Source organism: Argentina anserina, chromosome 2 (genome assembly GCF_933775445.1).
Source record: "Argentina anserina chromosome 2, drPotAnse1.1, whole genome shotgun sequence".
In the NCBI taxonomy this organism is placed as follows: Eukaryota; Viridiplantae; Streptophyta; class Magnoliopsida; order Rosales; family Rosaceae; genus Argentina; species Argentina anserina.
The window spans coordinates 4,076,450-4,098,074 of NC_065873.1; the positions used below are offsets into that span (position 1 = coordinate 4,076,450).

General features: G+C 37.2%; 3 protein-coding genes and 2 pseudogenes across 3 annotated transcripts; 1 reads left to right on the plus strand and 4 right to left on the minus strand.

The window, feature by feature from the left end:
- Window positions 1-3,231: 3,231 nt before the first annotated feature.
- Window positions 3,232-5,570, plus strand: LOC126783810 (NDR1/HIN1-like protein 10). Its single transcript, XM_050509347.1, has 3 exons — window positions 3,232-3,477; window positions 3,559-3,624; window positions 4,911-5,570. Exons 1-3 carry the CDS (start codon window positions 3,232-3,234, stop codon window positions 5,568-5,570), a joined length of 972 nt encoding a protein of 323 aa, XP_050365304.1.
- Window positions 5,571-6,857: 1,287 nt separating this feature from the next.
- On the minus strand, window positions 6,858-8,237 carry LOC126783812 (presequence protease 1, chloroplastic/mitochondrial-like; annotated as a pseudogene).
- Window positions 7,824-11,514, minus strand: LOC126785335 (presequence protease 1, chloroplastic/mitochondrial-like; annotated as a pseudogene).
- Window positions 11,515-13,162: 1,648 nt separating this feature from the next.
- LOC126785334 (pentatricopeptide repeat-containing protein At1g08070, chloroplastic-like) lies at window positions 13,163-15,658 on the minus strand. The gene is made up of 3 exons (XM_050510989.1): window positions 15,570-15,658; window positions 13,521-15,405; window positions 13,163-13,411 (listed from the first exon to the last, which is right to left on the minus strand). Exon 2 carries the CDS (start codon window positions 15,305-15,307, stop codon window positions 13,586-13,588), a length of 1,722 nt encoding a protein of 573 aa, XP_050366946.1. The 5' UTR covers window positions 15,308-15,405; window positions 15,570-15,658; the 3' UTR covers window positions 13,163-13,411; window positions 13,521-13,585.
- A 969-nt stretch (window positions 15,659-16,627) lies between these two features.
- On the minus strand, window positions 16,628-20,744 carry LOC126783813 (probable acylpyruvase FAHD1, mitochondrial). Its single transcript, XM_050509348.1, is given in 6 exon segments — window positions 16,628-16,701; window positions 17,459-17,511; window positions 18,190-18,285; window positions 20,224-20,281; window positions 20,404-20,569; window positions 20,649-20,744. Coding segments are annotated over 6 exon segments (543 nt in total).
- Window positions 20,745-21,625: the final 881 nt, after the last annotated feature.

Here is a 21,625-nt window from a genome sequence, read left to right on the forward strand (position 1 = left end):
AATCTACCCTTGCGGAGATTCAAGATTATGCAGAATTTTAAAGAATGAAATGTGATATGTATATGATATAGTGGAATATATAAATTTGTATAAATGGTAAATAGGTATATGTATATATATAGTTTGCTATATTATATACTGTTGTGATTTCGTTGTGAATATGTAATTTTGATGACGAGATTTATATATCGAGCATGTGATTTGATTTGTACAATATGACATGATGATTATTCTACGTGGTTTTAACATGGAGATTGTTAAAACGTTTTTGTCTTCAGACGTGATTTTGTCTACGGACGTGTGATATCTTCAAACGTGTTTTGTTTTCGGACGTGATTTTGTCTACGAACGTGTGATGTCTTCAGACGTGTTTTGTCTTCGGACGTGATTTATGTCTTTGGACGAGTTTTGTCTTCGGACGTGTTTATGTATTCGGACGTGTTTGGCATGTCGGAACCTAGCCTTTGGCCGGGCGAAAGTTACTCATATTTTTGGATGTTGGGTAGCAGGAGGTTGCCCAATGTCGGCGGTGTACTACGTGAGGGGTAACAGAGGTGTATCAGCGTTCATTAGTACCCGTATTATAAATGCATTTTGGTAAACAGAGGGGTTGCCCAATTTCTCATGAGCACTTTCATTTTCATATTTTTGGACAACCAGATGGGCCGTCCATTGACTAATGAGTGCATTTATATTTGTTGATTTGTGATTTTCGTATATATTGATATGCGAGTTATATTTTTATTTTACTCATACGAGCTGCAAAGCTTACCGGGTTTGTGTTTACAATCCCGGTGCACCAATTCGATGGTGTAGGGGATAACTCCGCAGGTGTGGATTAGCGGGAATCGACGGACCGCTCAGAGGACTTGGAGTTATTTATTTACATCATGTTGTGAGGATTTTGTGAGGATTATACATTCCATTTATTATAATGTCGATTTATAAATTGTGGTTTGTAATAATCGGTTTGACTGAGTTGTATTTTGAACTCAGAGATGATCCGCTGTAACATTTAAATGATTTCGATTCATTGAGATTGTTTAGTGTTTTTCATGACTTCGAAATTTGAGTTTCATGCTCGAAATTTTGGGATCGTGACAACTTGAATGTGGTGAAAGAATTCAGTCCGGTACATCATGGACTTGTTACAATAGTGAACCAAGTTACTGTGAATTATTCATACATAATGAAACTAGAGCCTAATATATTAGGATTCTATCATAGAATCCTGTTGGAATATGTCTTAGGTCTTTTTTACCTTGATTTTCATTCAAGGATGATTTCTATTCTCACCATTATATCGCAAAGACATGTTTGACACTAGCAGCAAGATAGAACCCGATCCCAACTAATGCCTCATATCTTGTTTTCATGATCCTATTATGTATCTCTATGCTTGAGTATATCATCCAGGAGGAGATTTGAAAACAATATGTTTACTGTTCCGGACCTCTGATAATGAAAATCAAGGTAAAAAAACTTTTGAGACATATTTCAACAGGATTCTTTGAGTAGTCTGAACAACTTGTCGCTCAAAGTTTTTCGCTCAGTCTGGTTGAGGTTACTGATTCTTGAAATACTTGTATGTTGCTCCCCATGTAGGGATTGAATATATCTTTCGGTTTGTGCAGGTGCATTATGAGTTATACACGTACATTTATGATGTTCATGATATATTCATTCTGGTAAATTTCACTAGTGTAAGAAAACTGCTTTTTTCACTAGTTTAATATGCATTACATATATCCCTTATAGTTCATTGACTTTATTCTGATATATGAGGGTCAGTGTGAGTCTGGCATAAGCTCTTACACAGTATATTTGTTGGTGGCTTGAGACGTTGCACCGCCTGCTTGTAGATCAGGCGACTACACATGAGAAATGCGTGGATATCTTGTGCAATCTTATCACCCTGGTCGAGCAATGAGTTATGACCGATGAAGAAGCACTGCTTACTTCTACCAGTCACATATCTGGTTCATGTCTTACTACCATTCCTGGGAAATGTTCAGGTTTTCCTCACTTTCACTCTGGAATTACTAAACACGCTTATATACGCTGGTGTATTTTTATAGTCCAAAACTCCAAATAGGACTTGCTAGCTGGAAGTCAAGTAAGCCAGCTTCTTTTATTCCCACTTATGCATGCAAAGGATTGAGCTCCCTAGTCAGCTTTACAATAATCTTGAAAGGCTAAATAGACACTTTTCTGTGGGGTGATCTTGAAAATGAAAAGAAAGTTTACTCTGTAACTTGGTTATGCTTGTTGATCAAAGTGAACCAAGCTACGCTTGCGTGCTAAAGCTGCTTCGAGAATTTCATAAGCTGATTCTGGTACGTCGATGACTGTTTTTCAGCTGAAGTGCATTAGAGACAGCTCACTCACTGATCAGAATCGTAAACCTCGTATCAGAACTCAGAAGAAGCTCTAGGACTTTAGTTTTCATGTGGTCTGGGAGGAGGGGTCTTTTTACCTAAATTTATATATGTATACATACAATTCACTTCTTTGCCATCGACATTAAGATTGTTGTTGAAAACTGAAAATCAGGTTCCAACTATTGCATCACATCTTGTTTTCATGTTCCTATAATGTTTCTTTAAATATGCTTTCCGAGTGTGATTATCCAACATATTCTCCAAGAGAAAATTTGAACTTTTGAAGCTATCAATCTATTTTCGTGTACCTCCTCCTCTGGTAATGAAGTGATACTTTGCTTCTAGTGATGATACCTTGGGTATAATAGCCTTCTAATTAGACTGCTTGAGTAATCTCATTTAGTAATTCTTAGGCTGGAACTCCATTTCAGTTTCCTACAGCTAAAAATGTTTCTGAGGAATGAAGCGTCAACTAGGCATTTTACGGTGGCATATAAGAGGCTTCAGACTCTTAATTTAGCCCAATTTCAGTGTCTCTTCATCACTGTAAGATCTACTCCCTAAATTGGTAAATGAAACATAAGAATCAATCAGTGACGAACCAAATTCTATATCCCAATAGACCTCCAAACTGAAGGCAGAGTTTGAAACACATCCCACACCGAAACAGAGACTTTATAATAGCTCTTTATATTATGCTACTATACAACAAGCATTGCCGAGCTTGGTAACGAGAGCTTGTCACCCGAGTGGGGGGGCACGTGGGAGTTGTAACATTGGCTTTGCGCTAGCGGGTCGGGTTCGGTCAGGCTTAGTTCTGACCCGCCCGTTCCAAGCGGAGGGTTGGTCTATGTGGCTTGGGCGAAGGCTCTGGGTCACATGGTCCTTAGAGCGGAGGGCAATGCGTGAGGCTGGTTTCACAGAGCAGCGACTACCTCCCGCCCCTTGCGGTGGAAGGATAACGGGTCGGTGCCTGCCGGATCCACAATGGCCCGCTAGACTCTGCCAATCGGACCTTCTCTTTTTGGGCTCTGTTTTCTTATTGTTCAAGCAATTTCTGCAGAATGGTTGTTGGATGGTGGGGTTAATGGCTCATGTATTAGACCTATGGAGATGAAACATTAGGAGCTTAAATTACTTGATTATTGGTCTTAACATAGGTGTTCAATTGCAACAGTTACTGCTTTGGCTCCCTGAACGTTTTGGGTACAAGCACCATATTTTGCTGCGTTTATGTGCTGAGGTGACGCATCTACTACATTTTCAGCATTGCTTGAATTATTGATCAATCTCAATATAAAAAATGAACCGACGGAATCAAACTGCATATCTCTGAATTGTTAACATATTCCGTTCAATGACCCTGAAAAAGTCAATGTGCATAGCCAAAATTTGAAGAAAAAGTCAGCTTATTATCACAGACGTAGCGATTTGGCTGCCACACTTGATTCATGTGGCACTCCATCCCCATGGAGCCAGTCTTATCCAACGGGGCAATGCACTGGTTTCGCCCTGCCTTGGGCTCATCAAGAGATCGGCTCCAGACCCCAACTTGTGTATAGGGCGGCCAACTCTTTTCTTCGACGTTAAGTCCTCGACTAGCAACAAGCTCTCCGAATTGAACCGGATCGGTCTGCCTGAACCCCTCGGAATGAGCAGCCATGTATCACCCACACTTATAATCAGCGACGCCCACGATTGAAACTCCCGAAAATGGGACGTGACATTATGGTTGCTTGCTGAGCACCCCCTTCGTATTTGACTTTGAAGCAGCATGCACATTCTGCACAGCTATTTGAATCATGAAATCATGATCAACCCCTATATTTGTGCATCTAGAGTAGCACATTCATATATTGATCTAACACCATGTGTGGATTTGGAACGCGCCATATCTATCGCTGCGCTTGTAGCATAATCCTTCTCGGCAGCTTCGGCTTCATCTTGTCCTTCGTCATATTCTGGTTCATCTTCTTTCCCCAAGAGCCTAAATTCGAAAGTCACAAATGTCTCCCTGACCCAGTTCAGTTTTGACAACACCAGCACCAGCACTCTCAACTACAACCTCAGCCTTGATTTTTTTTCTTTTTTTCCGTTGAAGGAAACCACTTGGTTTATTAACTGCCTTGATAGACGTTAGATATGTTAAGTACGGTGTATCCCTTGGCTTAATCTGAGTATTAAAAGGTAGTCCACCGATTAGTTTAGAGAAAAGAAGAAGAAATATGAGTAGGGTTGTTTGAGATGCAAGCAATAGCGTTTCAGAGCCTAAATTCAAAGTCCACGGATGATATAAAAAGACCAACTTTGTTGTAATTTAAACTTGAAATTAACAGATCAATGGAAACCTAGGGATAATTAGAGGAAACCTAACCTCCTCTAATTGCGTTGGTCAATACATAAAAGAAGGACACTACGTAAAATGTAATTAATTGGCCGACTTTGAGAGTCAAGGTCATAGTTTAATATACCCGACGGCTTTTGTGATAATTTAATATATTCGTAATCATCACCTATATGCAAATACAGCTTCACATTGAAATTCCTAAATTGATCGATACCATGTCTAGAAGGCGCCCTTGCTGTATCTGCTTCTGTAGCATATACTTTCTCCTCGTCTGCTTCACTTTGTCCTTCCTCATATTCTGGCTCATCTTCCTCCCCCAAGAGCCTAAAATCAAAGTCACAAATGCCTCTCTCACACAGTTCAATTTTAACAACACCAACAACACTCTCAGTTACCACCTTGCCATCAACATCACCATCAGAAATCCCAACAAACGGGTGGGCATATATTACCGCCGCATCCAAGTCATTGGCAAGTACCGAAAGAAGAGATTTGCTCTTGAAACTTTGACCTCCGCACCATTTTACCAGGGTCACAAGAACACTACAGACTTGCAAAATGTGCACATTCAAGGGTCACAGTTGGTGGAGTTTGGGAAAGGCGAGATTTCCCAGTTCAACAAGGAAGCCGTTGTTGGAGTTTACAGTATCGAAGTGCAGCTTGCTTTTCGGATAAAGGCCAGGTTCGGCAAGTTTACGTCAGAAAATTACAAGCCTCATCGCACGATCAGTTGTAAACTTAAGGTGCCATTGAGTGTCAATGGAACGAGTTCAATTGGCTTCGAGGTTACCAAGTGTGGTAACATTTATTTCTTTAACGATCCTAATGCTCAGGCTTATTAGTTCTAATGTTTTCCATTTTATTACCTCAAGTATCTGTGCTCAGGAATATGTCAAGCGTACAGGTCCTGTTTTATTCGTTATGTTCTATTTTCAGATTGTTGTAACTTTTTGATAGTTTCATTGTCATATTTTATCAATACTGAGAGAAAAAGAAAGTGCTGATTGATATACTTTGGTGGTTATACTATTACTAGCAAGCACTTATTTTCTAAATACTCTTTCATCCTCTACTTCTTTTCATCTGCATTGTGGTTCACTGGTTCTGATCTACCCGGAGGGCTCCAGTTTACAAATTACAAGAGATTGAGGTAGCATTTTAATTTGAAATTTAGAACTGAAGACGAAACAAGAAAAGGTTTCTCAACAAATAAATATATACCATCATAGAATATAATCCACTTCACTCAGATTTGAGCAATAGCCATTTGCTCTTGTGCACGAATGTTTCTTGGGTAGAAGTTTACCCAATAGCAGCATATAAGTTTACTTGATGACTAGAAAGCTGCTATCATGGCTAGAATTAAAAGGCATCCAATGAGAGCTGAAATGTACACGTGTCCAAGCTATGACCTATCTATGTGACTTGAACTCATCTTCCTGGGCAGTTCAAGCCATTAGAAGGATGCTACAGCACTGGTTCTGTCGCTTACTTGCATTATTCTATCTAATTGCTCAGGGCCTCTATTACCCTTAATGATTAGCAGAGGGTCTAGCTAAACATTCATAACGATGAGAAAGCTACAAATGTTCCGGTGGTGAAATGTAGTTTTAGATACTGGGCGCCGGAAGGAAAACTCAACGATGCTGAAACTGTTAAGACTATACACCATAGAGTGGGAAAGTTGTCGTCTATGTTGCAATGATTACTGAGACTCACACTGTTATATTGAATCATTGATCATATCCCACTGCCGTTGACATGGGCAAGGACTTCAAACTAGAAGATACAAAACTCTTTGTTTTCAGAAGCTGGAAAGGCCATAAATAAACTAAGCTTGATAGAGTCAGGGATCCAAAGCCATTACTCGATAAGAGAGTTGCAGCTTAAATCCGGGACGCACGTAATTTATGTTGTCAAGAAATGGCAAAATAAAGTACTTGCACGGCACTCATTCTTTGGGCACTGCAGAGGAGTGCCAAAAGTGGAAGGGAAACACAATCTTTGACAAAATACGCTGGAGATGTTAAACAACAAAACAGAGCGATAAACTAGACAAGCGAAACTCTACAGAAGAGAAACAAAATGAGAAGTTTTTCTCAGTCAAAAAAACTGGATCTTATTGTTCAGTGTAAAACAGATAATTTTCAGTAGCCAGACAATTTCAATTTTTTTTTTGAGCAAGCATTCCAAAATATCTTTTCTAACTTCATCAGTGTTGTATTGCTTTTCTATGTAGACGGGTGGAAAAGAAACACACATCAGGCGGCCAAAGCTGTATAAATTAGAACAGCAGTGCACCAATGTCCGTCTTAGAGGGCTTTCTTCACTTCAAATAAGTTTGATCTTTCCTTTTGTTCTGCATCAACATCATCTGGAGATGCCACTGCAACAGAAGCCCCTTTGTCTTTAACCGCCTCAATTGCATTTGCAAACTCCTTGAAGTCCTTCAATCTGTTGGACAAGGAGGAAACAAGTAAAAATACGATCATAAAACTCTTAAAACACCTTTAAATGTTTTGGTTTGAGAATCAGCATCTTTACCTAGTTGACAATATCTCTTCTCGTTTAATTTGCCTTCCTCATCTGAAACTGCCAATAAATGCCTTATCAAACTGCAGAAAATAAAATGGAAGATGGGTAAGTATAGAAACGTCTGAGTATCAAACATGGGCTTTATGGCAGATTGTATGTCAGTTAATTGTTCTATCAACAGGCGTATATAGAGATAAAATAATTCTTTCGTTGTTCCCCTTTGTATCATATTGGCTGATCAGAATATCCACTTTCTGTAGAAGAGGAAGTTATCTCCACATACCTGCTATAACCTTTGGCATCAGGAAGCTGGCAGGAATCAACATCTCCAATTGTTCCAATAATGGACTTTGTGAGAGTTTCTTCATCCACATCTAGTTGTCGTAGAAACTCCCCAGTTTCATCATATATATCAAGCGTCTTTAACAAGTTGGGGTCACGATAAGATTAAAATGAGAACACACCTACATCAAAACCAACAATGGTTAGGTTGAGGTCTGACTCATCTTGCATGGCAAATAAAACTCCCTACAAACATAAAACAGATATAAAGTCGCAAAAGCCTCCATAAGCTCCACCACTAACTCGTACACGATCCCGCAACCACGTATTACTTATGTATTTGGAGATAACATATGCACTTCCATTAAGTTGATAGCCAGTGTCATAAATGTTGGCTGCTTTTCCAACATAATTGACCTGTAAAAGTAAGAGATGAGAATAACTCTTCCAATAAAATATGGAAAGAGGAACCATTTATATTTAGTATTGCAGTCTAACCTGAGTTGGTACAACAAGGGCTTCATTTGTAGATGGTAATTGAGCATCCCAAGTAATTCTTGCAAAGGGAGATTTGTTAGGCAGCAAATCGAGAAATTGACCAACAAACTTTTCAGAGTTGACCAAGCAACCCTGCCGTGAAAGTAAGGACTTACAAATCTTCTCAAGAGATGAAGATATTCTCTCCCATTCATTTTCAACTTTATCTTCAAGAGTTTGTAGAAACTCCTATAGACAGAAATTTCACAAAACTATACCAGATACTGTTTTGGTGGAAAGGACAAAAAGGAGAGATTGAAATGGATTGATCTGTAAAAGAAAACAGAACTATTGGGAGACTTCCAAAATATTCCAATTACTAAAGTGGGGGAAAAAAAGGATTGATCTTATACACTTTGGGAAAACTAAATCAAAGACTCAATGGCTCTGATAGTATTAAAGACAGAAAGAACAGTAGACACTAGGCCAAGAAGTCAAATCAGTTGAAAGTTTAGGCCCAACCTGAAACCACCCATTTGTTCAGAAATCCACCCTTCAACATTTAGCTTTGCATCCATCCTTGCAGCAGCAATTCCATGACCACTACCTCTCAGTCGGTTCTGAGAAGGAGTATTATAAACTCTTTGAGCTTTGACCACTCCTTTGGAACTGTTCTGGTATAATTAATGTTTACAAAATCTAACATACCTCCATTCTAGCTTTGCTTTGGGAAACAAACTGCTTAAACCGCTGCTGGTCTGTAAATTGGACTTCTTGAACGATACAGTTAATCTGTAACAACAAATTCATTGGTCATTCACATATTTCTTTTTGGAGTTGTACTTCTAGGTAAGCGCATATACATTTTCCTACATGTGGCTGCTGCAAAGTGTAACCTAATTGTGCCAAAGGTAGTGCATGATTAAAAAATCACTGTGAAAGAAAATTAGGAATTTAGTGCAACGAAAAATCAAGAAAAGTTCTGAGCAATAAGTACTAACTACTAACATAATGAATAATTCAAGTACATCAAAATCTTCACACAAACTACCCGACACGCAATGAAAGCTCAGTGTATGCAATAAGAATGAAGGAAAAAGATACCAGGTAGAATAAATCATCAGCATGTCCTGCCATGGCTTTGCCACAAATGATATGGCTACATGCATCTTTCTTGCCCCAGACAGATGATGTGAATGGATAAACTGATATCCCTCCAGTTTTTCTTCCAATCAACTGATTCTGTTGCACAAAACTTAAATCTTTGGTTCCCATCTCCAGCAACGATTGACTGTTAAGGACATCCTGATCAAGTCAGTCAATATATCTCCTAAACCAAATAATTTTACTGAAAAATAAGCATATAAATCTCAACTAGTATTTTGTACATAATTATCATTTTGATATTATTGATGTCAGTAAAAACATTTACCGAGTCTGCAGCTCGTTTACAGTACATTCGTACTATAATGCTGCTACTACTACCACATATGATTTCTGAACAAGGTTCCCATATTAAATTGTCTATACTTTTGTTTGCATGATGTGTTGCTAGAATTAGTGGAAATGAACATGAATATCTTATTCAACAGACAAGATATCCACCCAGAAATGTGCAGTCTTGTAGTTTACAGCATCTATTATTCCTATGGATGCAAAGTTCGGAATTACATAATTTTATAAAAGGGTCAACAGACAAGGTATTCACCCAGAAATGTGCAGTCTTGTAGTTTACAGCATCTATCATTCCTATGGATGAAAAGTTCGGAATTACATAATTTTATAAAAGGGTCAACAGACAAGGTATTCACCCAGAAATGTGCAGTCTTGTAGTTTACAGCATCTATTATTCCTATGGATGAAAACTTCAGAATTACATAATTTTATAAATGGGGTTCCAAATGGGCGGATAAAGTTTCGGTTTCAAGTTCCAGAGCCACCTTGTAGCTCAGGACTTTCAAACAAATGATAGCATTTGCTGTGAGACAGACATTATTTTAAAATTGGAGAGTCATTTTAATGACTATATTAGTTGAGAGTCTCAAAACAAAAGACTACTTAAAGAAAGGGAACCAGAATAAGAGGAGGTTGACTAATCTGAGGGAGTTTGTGAGAAACTGGGATCAACTTAAGCCTTCTAATTTTCTTAGTTTATGACACAACTAAAACTAACACAGTGACAATGTATGCCTGACAAATAAGAGCACTAGAGTTTGGTCCCTAGAGCATTATGTTCTACCCCACTTCACAGATGTCATTATGAATTTGGATATATAGATAAACTACCAAATGGTGAAATTGGAGAATCAACTAGTTTGTGCTCATAATCACATGGAAACCAAAATAAATTAGTTGCTTTTGAGTCTTCCAGAAGTCAACCTTCCAACAGAAAGCTTCATTGTAGAACACCATGTTATGCCTATCCAATATCAGCCAAAATTTTTCGTACTGAAGAGAATATCTTACCAAAAAAGAGGTACCAGAGGAAGGAGCTCTTGCTTTAGTGAACTCATTGAACACAACTTCAGTGTAGAGAACATCATTTGTGAAAAGATCATGCTGCAAAACTTTAACTCCACTGATATCCCCATCCTATATTTAACAGAGAGGATTCCTAATTTATTTACTTTCTATGAACTAATTGATGAGGTAAAACTTGTATGAAGCTGAAATGTCAAACATTTAAGACAACGAACCTCTGTGGGAACAGGAATAGGTTCCTTTGGAATGTCTTGCAAAGAGAGGCATGGAACACATCTTAGAGCTTCAGGTGGATCAGGAGTTTCCTGCTTCAGTTTCAGTTCTTGAGTAGCGCGTGCTAGCTCAGCAAGATCTTCTGTCATACCTGATTTTACTTTCTCCAAAATTTCTTTCTTGGCTGCTTCATCACGAGAAGCTTTTTCTGGATCAGGCTGAAAAAGATTTTTACTGGCTAGGAGTATTACAAAAAACAAGCAAGCATTGGGGAGAAATATATGACTGATTACCTGCATTTCTACCACAACTCGATAAGGATTGTTCAAAATGAATTTCTCTATTAGAGGAGAGAAACAGCTTTAGAGCCTTCCTGTTCTATTCTTGCTTTTAGTGCCAGTAAAGGTTTCTCATACTTCAATGGCTGAAACGGATCCATATCATATATCCACTTGCCCTTTGGGAAAATAAGAACAAAAAAAAGAACTAAATACGCTTTTGATGAATTATAAATAGTCGAAAGAGATAACAGGTACTTTATTGTAAAGAAAAGAACAAAATTAAAAAAAAAAATAAATAGATAGGGTGTACCATGGACCATAGCATTAAGGACAAACCACGAGGAAATGATCCAGTGTTGTTTTCCCTGATAGGGTGTATCATGGATGCTTCTACAGCAGCTATATCGAATCCTTCATCAGCTAGTTTCTGTAGTGTACTCATGACTAATTCTTTTACCTTTGGAATATCATCTTGGGAAACACCCTTTAACCCAATGCTAAACTAAGGTTGAAGAAACTCATCTTCAACCCTACATCCAATCCACTTTCTAGAAATATTTTCCTCAATGGAGAGGCAGGAGTTCCTGACATAAGATGATCCAAAAACCCAGGGACAAGTTCAGTTTCCAAGTACAACAGCCAATTAGTACATACCATATCTTTTTTCTTCAAGTCGCCACCCTCACCAGCAGGATATGTCTCAGAAATTCTAACTGGTTCTGAAAATAGTTTTTGTGTTTGAACCCTTGATTCATTTGAAGCTGAACTTGCATCAAACATATCTAGGTACTCTGTAAGATATATTGAGAGAGAATGAGACTAGGAATAAGATGCTATGGATTCAAAATGAATTATTCCGCAATGTTACACATGTTTTATATTTTATCATCATGCAATGAATAAATGATGGCAGCTGTAACTTCTGTACGAAGTTTTTCTCAAATACATCCACTACTAAAACCAGTTGTTTTAAAACCAAAAAGACAATGATTTGGTGCATCACAATTACACCATCTTAAATGAAAGAAAAAGAAAGTCAAATGGGCATAACAATTGCAATCATAATACCACCTTTCATAAAAAAGAAAATGATTTAAACAGCCAGAAGCAGATAAATTGTATCATTTTCTTCAATTTTAGTTCTATAAATCTCAAAAAGCGGCCTGTGAATTTCAATTGTTGACTGTTGAATGCTTTGTTATAGTTGATTTCACCAAGAAATCAAGGTCTACATTTCATTACTTTTCAGAAAGCCGTCCAAATGTTTCTGCTAATTAAGCGCATGCTAATCCTCCAGCAAAATCACTTTCTAGTTCTGTAAGTCAGCTACTTGATCAATCTGTTGCATACGAGTGGTTACTCGTCTTCTTCATTTCATACATACATCACAAAATGTCACACTTCCTGTCTATTCAGTTTGGTATATATAATTGCCTGATTCATCACTTCTTAAGTTTCTACAAGGATCCATGTTCACACCAGCTTCACAGACCTCCGAAAGAAACAAATTTTATTCCTACAGTAGATAGAATTGAGCAATAGAAGGTTTAATAGCTAAACCACACGTTTAATAGCTAATCCAGTCCAAATGACACCCATTAAACTACATTACTCCAATCCACATGCATAATGAAATAGACTTATAGACAGATAAACCAGATTATGTGATACTAGTTTTTAAAAGAAATATAATCACCTGTATTTATACTCTTACCAGTGAACCATATTTGATTATACTCGAGATATATAATCAAAAACTTGCTTTAAATACATTCCACTTGGCTTAATCACCCATGTACACTGTATTTGTTGGTCATCTAGGCATATCAAGAACGAATATCTGAGCGCTGCACTTATCTTGATGAAGTGTTTGGTTTAGTATTTAAGTAGAGATTATGAGAGACTAAGAGATTAGATAAACAAAAGATTGTTAGTTTAAGGACAACGTATAATACCGACAAACTAAGCATGTCATGTCAGCTAGTTTACTCAGTTTAGAGTATGATGGATTAGGTTTCATGTTTACTGTTGAAATGAAACGACAGCCTAAGGTTTATAGTTTAGACCTGTTGAAATGGAACCCCACGAGCATCAAACTGAAAATGGCTTTCAATTATATATTCATGAATGTACTCAAATTATAAGCGAATAACAACTTATGGGATGCAGAATCCAAGAATGAATTTGTTCCACTGCTCCAATCTTTTATGTTTTAATTAGTTCCGAAAGGGTCAAAGGGCATAAGGCCTCGGAGCATAATGGGCTTTAACTTAAACAAAGCTAAACTGCTAAACTGATAAGGATCCAGTAACTTCAGAATTGGAGGCAATGCAGGTGAGCTTACACTTTTTAGGCTGAACAGGTGAGCTTATTGTTTCTAGCTAGGAGAAGCAAAACCTCCACAAAATGCAAGACTGCAGAGTTTGAGCAACAACGAAAGTTTGATAAGGCTTAGCTAATTGGGCTGAACTCTTTCTCAGTCAACAAATAGGAATATAAAATAAACATTTTGAAGTGCCATACCTGATGATAATGATTCTTGCAATCCTATAGAATTAAACAAAATGAACTAATTTCAGGTTCTATGACTAGTCTCCTTGCCCAAGCTCCGGAATGTCTGGTACATACTCAAAAGATCTTAGCAGTTTGGTTAATCCCTCCAAAGCTCCATAAATATCCTCAGTCTCAGGATGCCTATTATCCAAGGAGGAGAACTCAACCACACCATGATTGGCCTCAATAGAGCTAACACCAGGGAATTTTTTATACCCTGTATCCCTTATCGCAACCTTCAATCTCGCCAGATCTTTCCATCTCCCAAGATCACCATATATATTTGAAAGCATGACATAGTTTGCAGGGTTATTCGGTTCAAGTTCAACAAGCCGTTCAAGACATAACTCGGCCAACTCAATGTTCTTGTATATTCGACATGCTCCGAGTAAGGCAGTCCAAATGATAACATCTGCTTCTATCGGCATCTGTCTCACAAACTCCACTGCCTGTTCCAAAAGACCAGCTCGCCCAAGCAGATCAACCATACAACCATAATGCTCAATTTGAGGCACAATTGAATAGTCACTAACCATTGATTGGAAATATGACATACCATCTTCTACTAATCCAAGATGTGTACAAGAGCACAGAATGCCTACGAAGGTGATCCCATCTGGTTTCACTTTACAAGTCTTCAACTGAGTAAACAACTCAAGGGCATCATCCCCACGTCCATGTGTTGCTAAGCCACAAATTATCGTGTTCCAAGTAATTAAATCTTTCATCTCCATGTTTTTGAAGACATCGACTGCATTATCCACAACACCACATTTTGCATACATATCAATCAACGCATTCCCAACAAAAACATTTCTCTTGTACCCTATGTTCTCAGCATATACATGCACCGACTTACCCAAATCAAGAGCTCCTAATCTCGCACATGCGGACAGCACAGTCGTGAATGTAGCATCATTAGGAAGCACATTACCCTCACTAAGCATCTGCTTGAAAGATCCCAGAACATCAATAAAACGCCCACTGTGCGCATATCCTCCAATCAACCCGTTCCAAGAGAAAACATTCCTCTCAGGCATCTTCTCAAACAAATCCTCACAAGCCTCAATGTCCCGATTACTCGCATAACCATTCAACACAGTATTCCAACATATAACATCCCTCCTCGGCATCTTATCAAAAAGCTTCCTAGCTGTCACCATATCCCCCATCGCAATATATCCACTAACCATAGTGTTCCACAGCACAATATCCCGCTCCGGTGCCAAATCAAACAGACGCTGCGCAGAAACCATATCGCCACACGAAATGTATCCATTAATCATCGAAGTCCACACAACCACATTCCTCTCAAACATCTCCCCAAACACCTTATAAGCAGCTCCAATCACTCGACCCGCCGTATACATTTCGATCAGCGTGGTCCCCACAAATGCATTCCCCCTAAACCCAGATTTGATCACAACACAATGCACCTCTTCACCCTCCACCAACCTACTCAGCCTCCCACAACACTTGATCACAACAGGAAAAGTATAACAATTCGGCATTATATCCATGTTCTTCATCTTACAAAACAAAGCCACGACTTCCCTGTGACCCTCATTCTTCGCATACCCTCTCAGCAACGCATTCCACGAAGCAAAATTTGGCTCAGAAATTTGATCGAACACTCTATGGGCATAAGTCATCCGCTTCAGCTCCGCACACGCCGCCACTAATTTCGCGGTGACGTAGTCATTCTGGGACAAACCCAAGACAGTTACCTGTGTTTGTATCTGGTGAAGCTGCTTCATGGTCTTACATGACTGTAAGAGTGAGATGAACTTGTCCGATTTTTGGGCAGATGAAAGCGCAATCTTGGCTATCTTAACAATTGAAGAACCTGAGAAAGCTGAAACCTAACACTTTGTGATTAATTCATCACCATTTTACCAGCAAATCTTCACACATTACTTCTTCTTCTTCTTCTCAGTTTCCCATCCAAACCCAACACAGCCCCCATAACCAAAACCCAGAAACCATTATTTGAAATCAGTTCCGAAAATGACAAATTACCTTATGGTTGCCGACTTGCCCATAACCCGTAATCGTACCTATTTGCGATCTCTGAAATCAGTTCCTAAAATCAGAGTCGTTGAGGAGAAGAGAGAGAGAAAAAAAGATGAGAGAGAGATATGATTACCGAAGAAAATTCCTCGACTGTAGATTGAAAGTGAGGAGAGAAGAGATTTGAGGAGGTACTGTGACAAGGGGCATCTATGTCGTAGGTTTGGATTATAAAAAAGTTAGACTTATGCTGATTTCGGTTGATAAGTAAAGTAGCGAACTGTTTGCTAAACTGAGTTATATAAGTAGATGTTAGTGGCAGAAGCTATGACAGAGTGTTTGATAAATTCAAACTTGCTTATGTTTTTAATTTATCAAATAACCAATTTGAACATATAAGATAATTTTTGGTCAATTTTAGTTTAAAACAATGTTTGAAAATATATGACATTAATTGGATAGTTTTAAAATTATCTTTAAAAAAATATTCTTATCTTAATAATTTAGTTTTGATTAGAATCATGTAAATACATAAATACTTACACACACATCCATCAAACTTTAAGCAATCATGTTTCTTAAATGTATCCATTTCTTATGGACCATGATGATTTTTTTCTTCTACGTCATCATCCTCATCTCCACCAATTTCACTTTCTTCACCTCGCACAAAATGTTATCAGGACGTGTATATCTTCAGATATAATTATGAAGTGTCATAGTAGCAATGCGAGTCTTCACTTTTTGTCACAAAATGCTAAGTTTGTCACTACAAAAGTTTAAGTCACTAAATTATTTTGTCACCTAATCCCTCATTATTTGTCACCAATATTGTCTCTATTTACAATCTTTTATTGTTATATTTTTTCATTGTATACATTAATATTATTTTACTTCAAATTTTCCATTTTTATAGCTTATTACATTTACATATTTTAGTAGAAAATTCAACCAAATTTAGCATCATACCACATTTCAATATAAAAGCAAGCTGGAAATTTTAATTAATAAATATATCACCAAGTTCAAATACTTGAAGTTATTCTACATACAACATATGTAAAATCTTAAGCTCCTGGTACATGAGTAGAAAGCTGCTTTTGGGTCTTCATAGTAGCATAATTGAACCTTGTAACAATGTCTGCACACATAAAAGAACAAATAAGAAAACAAAGAGTAAATTGAACACATAAACAAAAAATAGGACATATGTACATATAAAGCAAACCATGTTGTCTCTACCCTCCTGAAATGTTTAGCATATACATAATAGTTGGTTGGGTCAATGATAAGAGAAGATATTTTATTCTTAGATAATGTTGAAAGCTCAAACAAGGTAAAATGCCTAAAAACATGTATCGTGAACTCTTGTTAGTAATAAGAGAACTCCTATTATCTTGATATTCATTGGACCACTCTTTAAAGAAGCAAACATAAATAAAAAACTATACTTTATTCTACAATGGAAGACCAAAGTGACCACTTACACTTAAAAAACCAAGACATCAAGCTAAAACAAGATCATATATCATTAAAGAAATAACAATTTGCAAAAAACACTCACACATTAAGACCACAACACTCAGCAAAAACTCAAATCTAAGTCAGCCAAAGATATGAAAACAACTTTGTTATAGAGCTCTTTCCTTTTCTTTTTTTTTTCCTTTTCTCAAATAATGGAACCATTACAGAGAGCTCTCATGGGGGAGCTGAAACTACAACAGATTCAAACTATGTCGGAAGTTGAAAGATCCAAGTAAAAGATACATCCCTAAAACACAATGTGATTTATCAGAGATCACATGCCTTGCTAGCTGTGTTTTGCAACAGACAGTAAAAAGGATCAGGAAAAACAAGAGGTCCATCAAATGGTCCATTTACTTGGATTAATTACTGACATTGTCTCTTGTTTCCAGCCTGCGGTTCATTCAAAATAAGAATGGTGCTAAAACTGCACATTAAAATCTAGGAATGGTAATGAGAGGAAAAGAGAGAATGCCAAGCTTTTCTCTTCCTTCTCCTAAGTAATCTCAGATTGCTAAGTCCAATAGCTAACCTGAATACTTGTTGTTTTCTTATATAATATATGTATGGTATAATTGAAGTGACATCAGCAACAATAAAGGGATTGACCAATTTGTTGAGGCTCGGGAAGGATAACCTTATAAATCAAAACCGAACTACATGAATGACCTCAGTTGATAAGTATATGTAATACATTAATAGTTTTGTTATACCACATAAACTATGCAGCCAAGACTCAACAGTTAACACATCTATGCAATGCCATTAAACTCCAAATGCAAAGGTGTGCACAAGCTTTACTCCATCTTCACCTTTTGCAATTGATTAATTTCACCAACTCAAACATATGAAAATAGGTAAGGCATTAGATCTCTACTTCAAAACAAACTTCAAATCATAAACATCATACCACTCATATCCCAAATTACATACAACCTAAATCAAACTTGAAGCCAAATTTACGCTCTACTCATAGAGACATAATTAGTTATCTAAAGCCCTGCCGAACTTTGAAAGGAAGACAATCAATGATAATAATATTACAACACCTCTATGGGGAGATCGTTTATAACATATTTATATTAACAAAGCGAAATTAACAAACTGCAACACAACACTTACCAAAGACATGATTGGTGTGAAGGTGTCCTGCCCTTTTGCTATGGTGCATGGAAGCCCTGCAGAATGCGAGAGGAAATAACTTGTATTAACAACATCAAAAAATTATGTACTTGCACAACTTGTACGCCCAAACAAGCTAATATTCTAAATCAACTTAGACTGGATATATACTGCAAAGCATATTAAAACCATAGACATCCTAGACAAGATTGCAGGTCCAGAATACTGATGCACTACAATACTTCATAGGAACCCTCTACAAGAAGTTAACTTGTTGCTCATTTGCACAAGTCATATAAAGATTAAGGTACCCGTCGTTACATCAAAATTGCTCATTCAACGTTTAGTTGTGTCTACCAATCATCATGTTTTGTGCATCCACTTATCATATTTAGCTAATCATAGCTCAAAAACTACCTAGAGACTATAGTACAACATCCTAATACGCACACACTATGAATTATAACGTCATAAAACTGAGCCTTAGCAGTGATAGGAGCACTTTGTGCGACGTTCTTAACATGTTTTTACCTCAATTTGTATTTTGCTTAGCCCTTATTGTTGTACTATTGAGTCATTGAGTCGTAGTAAGAGTGTTGCGCGATATTAGATGCATTTTTGTGCTTACATGAGTTAAAAACACATAATTGGTCTAGAGTCCTAGTTTGACTAGGAATCATTGTTAGGTTTCGAAACTATCTCTTACTTATGATTTTATTTTTTAATTTTCAGATTAGATTGAAGATATAATTAAAGAAAAAGAGATGGAGCCAAGTCATGCAACAATTAAATAGAAAATGATCATTAAATGCAAAATACATGACATGATTTATGGAATAAAACATGGCATGATTTAGAGAATAAAACATGGCACGATTTAGGAAATAAAGCATGATATGATTTAGGGAGATAAAATATGGCATTATTATAGGAAGAAAGAGGAAAGTTCAAATCCTCCCTTTTTCCTCTATATATACATGGTTTCACTTCTCAAATAACATCACTTCTCATTTGCATTCAAGAGCCAAAACTCTAGCAAAATACTACATCAAACATTCTTCACCAAAAACAGCAAGTCCCTATACAAATTCCATCTCCACCGAAATCACGATTGAAGACACACCTCCAAGGTTCCTACAACGTGTGATGCAACTCATCTCCATGGCTTTGTTAGTTTTTGATTTTCTACAATACTATGTCTATGAAGATTATAGTATGATGTTTGTGTGGATTATTATTTTGTATTAAGAATCAAAATTTTCAGATTGTTTTATTGGATTTTTGGTTCTTTGCCGAATTGATGGTTTCCTATAATTATTGAGTTTGTATTTCTATTGTTGTGTTCTAATCATCTTTCTCATACTTTTAGATAATTTTCAGATATGTGCATATGAATTTAGTGCTTGGATGCAGTCCCTAAGATTGTGTTTGAGTGCTAGATTCATCAACCATATTGACACAAATCGAATCATGTGCTAAGTAGGTTCGGTTTGTGTTGATTAAAAGTGGTAAAAATTCTGGAAATTTGTATGTGAAACCATGGTGGGTGACGTTATACATGAAACATGTCTCCAACAAAGATTTGGTGCTTAAATGTAATCTTGTTTGATTTCTACTCTAAGTGTTATTGAATTCGATTGCATGCAAATTTAGATTAGGCCCTAAGTCAATCTAAATGTTAATTGAAATCTTGCATGATTAGATGATCCCCTAAGGCTCTAATTGTATTGGTGTCTAAAACGTATGTAATTGGTCGAATTAGAATGCATGGTAGGTTCGAACTTGTAATTATGTGGTGTAATGGTAAATTTGGTTTAAGTTTGTTAAAGAGAAGTCGATCATGTAAATAGTCATTTAGGTTTTTATTTTAGTAGTTAATAATCAACCTCAAACCCCCAATTATTTGTTAACACTAAAAGTTTAGAGTTCCCTTCAATTCCCCGGAAAAGAACGATCTCTGCTTATTCTATACTAACGATGACATTTTACAGGGTTTATTATAGACGTTTTAATTAACGCCTATCAAGCAGTAGCTTGAATTTTTCTGGCAGTCATATGAAGAGCAAGTGTATAACCTTAAAGCAATGTGACTGTCACTAATCAGATTCCAACTCGAACAAGATCATCTCTTTAACATCAAACTAGCACAACAATCAACCAACTAATCTCTTTTAAGATTAGAAAAAAAAACAATTACCACCAACGTAGTCCATGGCCTTGCTCTGAGGAACGTCGCAAGCTTTCTTGGCTATAATGACGGCCATCTCGACCTCATTGTCCAACGACTTAAGAGGGTGAGTGATTTCGATTGTGCCTCCATTCTCCAAGTAAGACACCGTCGGTTTGAGGAATATCAAGGGCTCCTTCACGGATCATAACAATCAAGATTGGAAATTGAAAGGGAAAATGAGATGCGGAAAAAAGAAGAAAAAGAAGGGGGGCCTTGGGGACGGCATTGCCAAGCTCTTTGGCGTGAGCGGTGTAGTTTCTGCTGACATCGATGATCTTGGTGCCTACTTGAAGAAGCCTACCTGCCATGTTTTCACTCCGACGACGACAATACCACTCATATCCCAAATCACATACAACCTAGATCAAACTTGAAGCCAAATTTATAATGGAATTAAAGAATTTGAAACTGAGATTGCTAAATTACTAACCTTCAATCAAATTGCCAGGACCTGTTGCTTGATTTTGATTCTTGCCCAAAATCGTGATCGATGTTGAAGGGGGCATAAGAGAGCTTGTGATGCCGTTGAGAGAGAGAGAGAGAGAGAGAGAGAGAGAGAGAGAGAGAGAGAGAGAGAGAGAGAGAGAGAGAGAGGAGAAAAGAGAGTGAAGAGAGCGGCGGAGAAATGAAAGTGCAGACGAGGCTTTCAATGGCGATTCCCCGTAATTCCAGATAAGGGTAGAAACTAGTATTATAAAAAGTTCATTTAACTACAGTATTTAGCGCTATAGTTGAAACACATGCTTATGCTTCTAAAATGAGGTATTGAGGAACTTATGCTTTTCGAGCTTAAAAGCCTTGGCTTCTTCAAGCTGGAGATGATAAGTCAAGTTACCAAACGGAAGGCCTAAGCTTAACTTATAATCACCTATGTAAAAAGCCTTACCAAACACAACCTTTATGGGCATAAACCTAGACAAAAGTCTGCTTAATTATTTCTATATAATATGACTCATCCTAGTTTAAATCCTGCTAGTTCAGTTGGCTCAACCTTATTTTTGACTCTCATTAATTTCCCCATGTCTATGGTTCGAATCACCCCTTTGTAATATCTTTTTTTTTCCTTCTTTCTATTTTATTTCTTTGTTTCTATCTTGTCTTCTTTTTTCTCTCACAATGTTATGTTCCTTACATTTGTTCTTGTTTTCTTTCCCACACTGCCCTTTATCATTCCCCTTCAAAAAATTGG